Genomic DNA, 1,964 nt, shown 5'->3' on the forward strand with positions numbered 1-1,964 from the left:
GTCTTGGCTGCACATGTTCACTGGCAGCCATTGTCTTGGTCCTCAGAAGGAATGCAATAGTTAGCTGGGGTAATCCTGGACAAAGAGTAACCTAGGAACCTTGCCTATAGGGAACGAGAGCAGCCACCCAGATTTGCACAGCCTGGCTCCTTCGAGTATGAGTATGCCATGCGCTGGAAGGCACTCATTGAGATGGAGAAGCAGCAGCAGGACCAAGTGGACCGCAACATCAAGGAGGCTCGTGAGAAGCTAGAGATGGAGATGGAGGCTGCACGCCATGAACACCAGGTCATGCTAATGAGACAGGGTGAGTCTTGGCCTATAAGTCTTAAATCTGAAAGGACAAAATGACTTTTTAAAATGAGTTTATTTGTATCAATTACCAGAAAGGCCTAGATCTCTGATTTTATACCTAGAAGTATTCTGTGTTGATTTTGGTACATAAATAGGGTTGGAGATGTGGCAGAGATGCTGGATTCTGTGGAGAAGGAAATGATAGGTTCAACTTCATTTTGGAATCTGGACACCACAGGTGGCACCAAAGGAATTACATCCTCTTTGCCCTCTGGATCTTTATTGATAGAAAGTCATTAGATCTATATGAAGGCAATGAGAAATGTTCTCAGTCTGTTGTTTCCTTAGATTTGATGAGGCGCCAAGAAGAACTTCGGAGGATGGAAGAGCTGCATAACCAAGAGGTGCAAAAACGAAAGCAGCTGGAGCTCAGGTAACTTTTCTCGAACTCTTTTTCCCTGACAACTCTAAAAGGTAATGTCTCATTCCTCTTTCCTACTGCCATGCTACCTCATGCATTTGTAAACATGTTGGCAAATATTTCCTGGCTGCTTCTCGGGTTCTCTATTTGGTTTGGAGATGTTTAGCTGCCCATGGTTCGGGGAGTTAACCTGCTAAAAAGAAAGCAACTGAGTACTGGTCTCATGAGGTTCCTTTGGGGATTGCCTCAGGGCTAGGCACACTTAACAGTGAGTTTCCTGGTGAACTGTGATAGTTTTCAGTAGGCCTGTCTCCTTGGCTGAATCCCCTATTAATCTGCTCAAGTTCTGAAATGCCTCTGTCTTAATGCCTTGATGACTCTCCGTAGGCAGGAGGAAGAGCGCAGGCGCCGTGAAGAAGAGATGCGGCGACAGCAGGAAGAAATGATGCGGCGACAGCAGGAAGGATTCAAGGGAACCTTCCCTGATGCGGTATATCTCCCATGTACCCATGATGTACCAGGCCAGTTGTGATAAGCCTGACTCACCATGAATTGTCTGCTAGGATACCGGTTATAACCAATTTTCCTGTGTTGTGAAATAGCACTTTAGAAAAAAGAATTCATGAGAAGGAGAGGTAAGGTTTGAAGAGGAGTTCTTTTTGTTGTTGTTGTTGTTGTTGTTGTTGTTTTGAGATAGAGTTTCACTCTTGTTGCCCAGGCTGGAGTGCAGTGTCGCAATCTTGGCTCACTGCAGCCGCCGCCTCCTGGGTTCAAGTGATTCTCCTGCCTCAGCGTCAGCTGACTAGCTGGGACTACAGGCATGCCATTCCCAGCTAATTTTGTATTTTAGAGGCAAGGTTTCACCATGTTGGTCAGGCTGGTCTTGAACTCCTGATCTCAGATGATCTGTCCGCCTCAGCCTCCAAAAGTNCTCAGATGATCTGTCCGCCTCAGCCTCCAAAAGTGCTGGGATTGTAGGTGTAAGCCACTGCGCCTGGCCCAGATAGCAGTCTTGAGGACTGCTGATATCCATTAAATGTAACCTCAAGGTCTCTATTTTTGAATCTTGAGCAAACTCGGACTCTATACTTAATCTAGGAGTTAAGTAAATGCCACTGTCTGACTGGCCAGTCTGACTGTGTAGTTGCTACTATGGGTGACAGGTTGTGTTTTGGAGGGAAGTTGACGCAGGGTAGGCATTATCACATAAAATAGTTGTGAATCCAAATACTTCATGGCTCCTGCAATC

The 1,964-nt window shown here is 46.0% G+C and overlaps 1 protein-coding gene across 1 annotated transcript; it reads left to right on the forward strand.

The window, feature by feature from the left end:
* Window positions 1–33: 33 nt before the first annotated feature.
* LOC108299175 (non-POU domain-containing octamer-binding protein-like) lies at window positions 34–1,387 on the forward strand. Its single transcript, XM_017521522.2, has 3 exons — window positions 34–307; window positions 643–727; window positions 1,103–1,387. The coding sequence occupies exons 1-3, from the start codon at window positions 169–171 to the stop codon at window positions 1,245–1,247; spliced, it is 369 nt and encodes a 122-aa protein (XP_017377011.1). The 5' UTR covers window positions 34–168; the 3' UTR covers window positions 1,248–1,387.
* Window positions 1,388–1,964: the final 577 nt, after the last annotated feature.

The sequence above is a fragment of the Cebus imitator genome, unplaced genomic scaffold, assembly GCF_001604975.1.
Source record: "Cebus imitator isolate Cc_AM_T3 unplaced genomic scaffold, Cebus_imitator-1.0 Scaffold2597, whole genome shotgun sequence".
Lineage (NCBI taxonomy): Eukaryota > Metazoa > Chordata > Mammalia > Primates > Cebidae > Cebus > Cebus imitator.

What these genes read in the sequence shown, in the direction of transcription:
- LOC108299175 (XM_017521522.2), top strand. Translation starts at nt 169, where the DNA reads ATGCGCTGGAAGGCACTCATTGAGATGGAGAAGCAGCAGCAGGACCAA. An exon ending in GGTCATGCTAATGAGACAGG is followed by an intron (nt 308 to 642) that starts GTGAGTCTTGGC and finishes TTGTTTCCTTAG; the next exon opens with ATTTGATGAGGCGCCAAGAA. An exon ending in CGAAAGCAGCTGGAGCTCAG is followed by an intron (nt 728 to 1,102) that starts GTAACTTTTCTC and finishes GACTCTCCGTAG; the next exon opens with GCAGGAGGAAGAGCGCAGGC.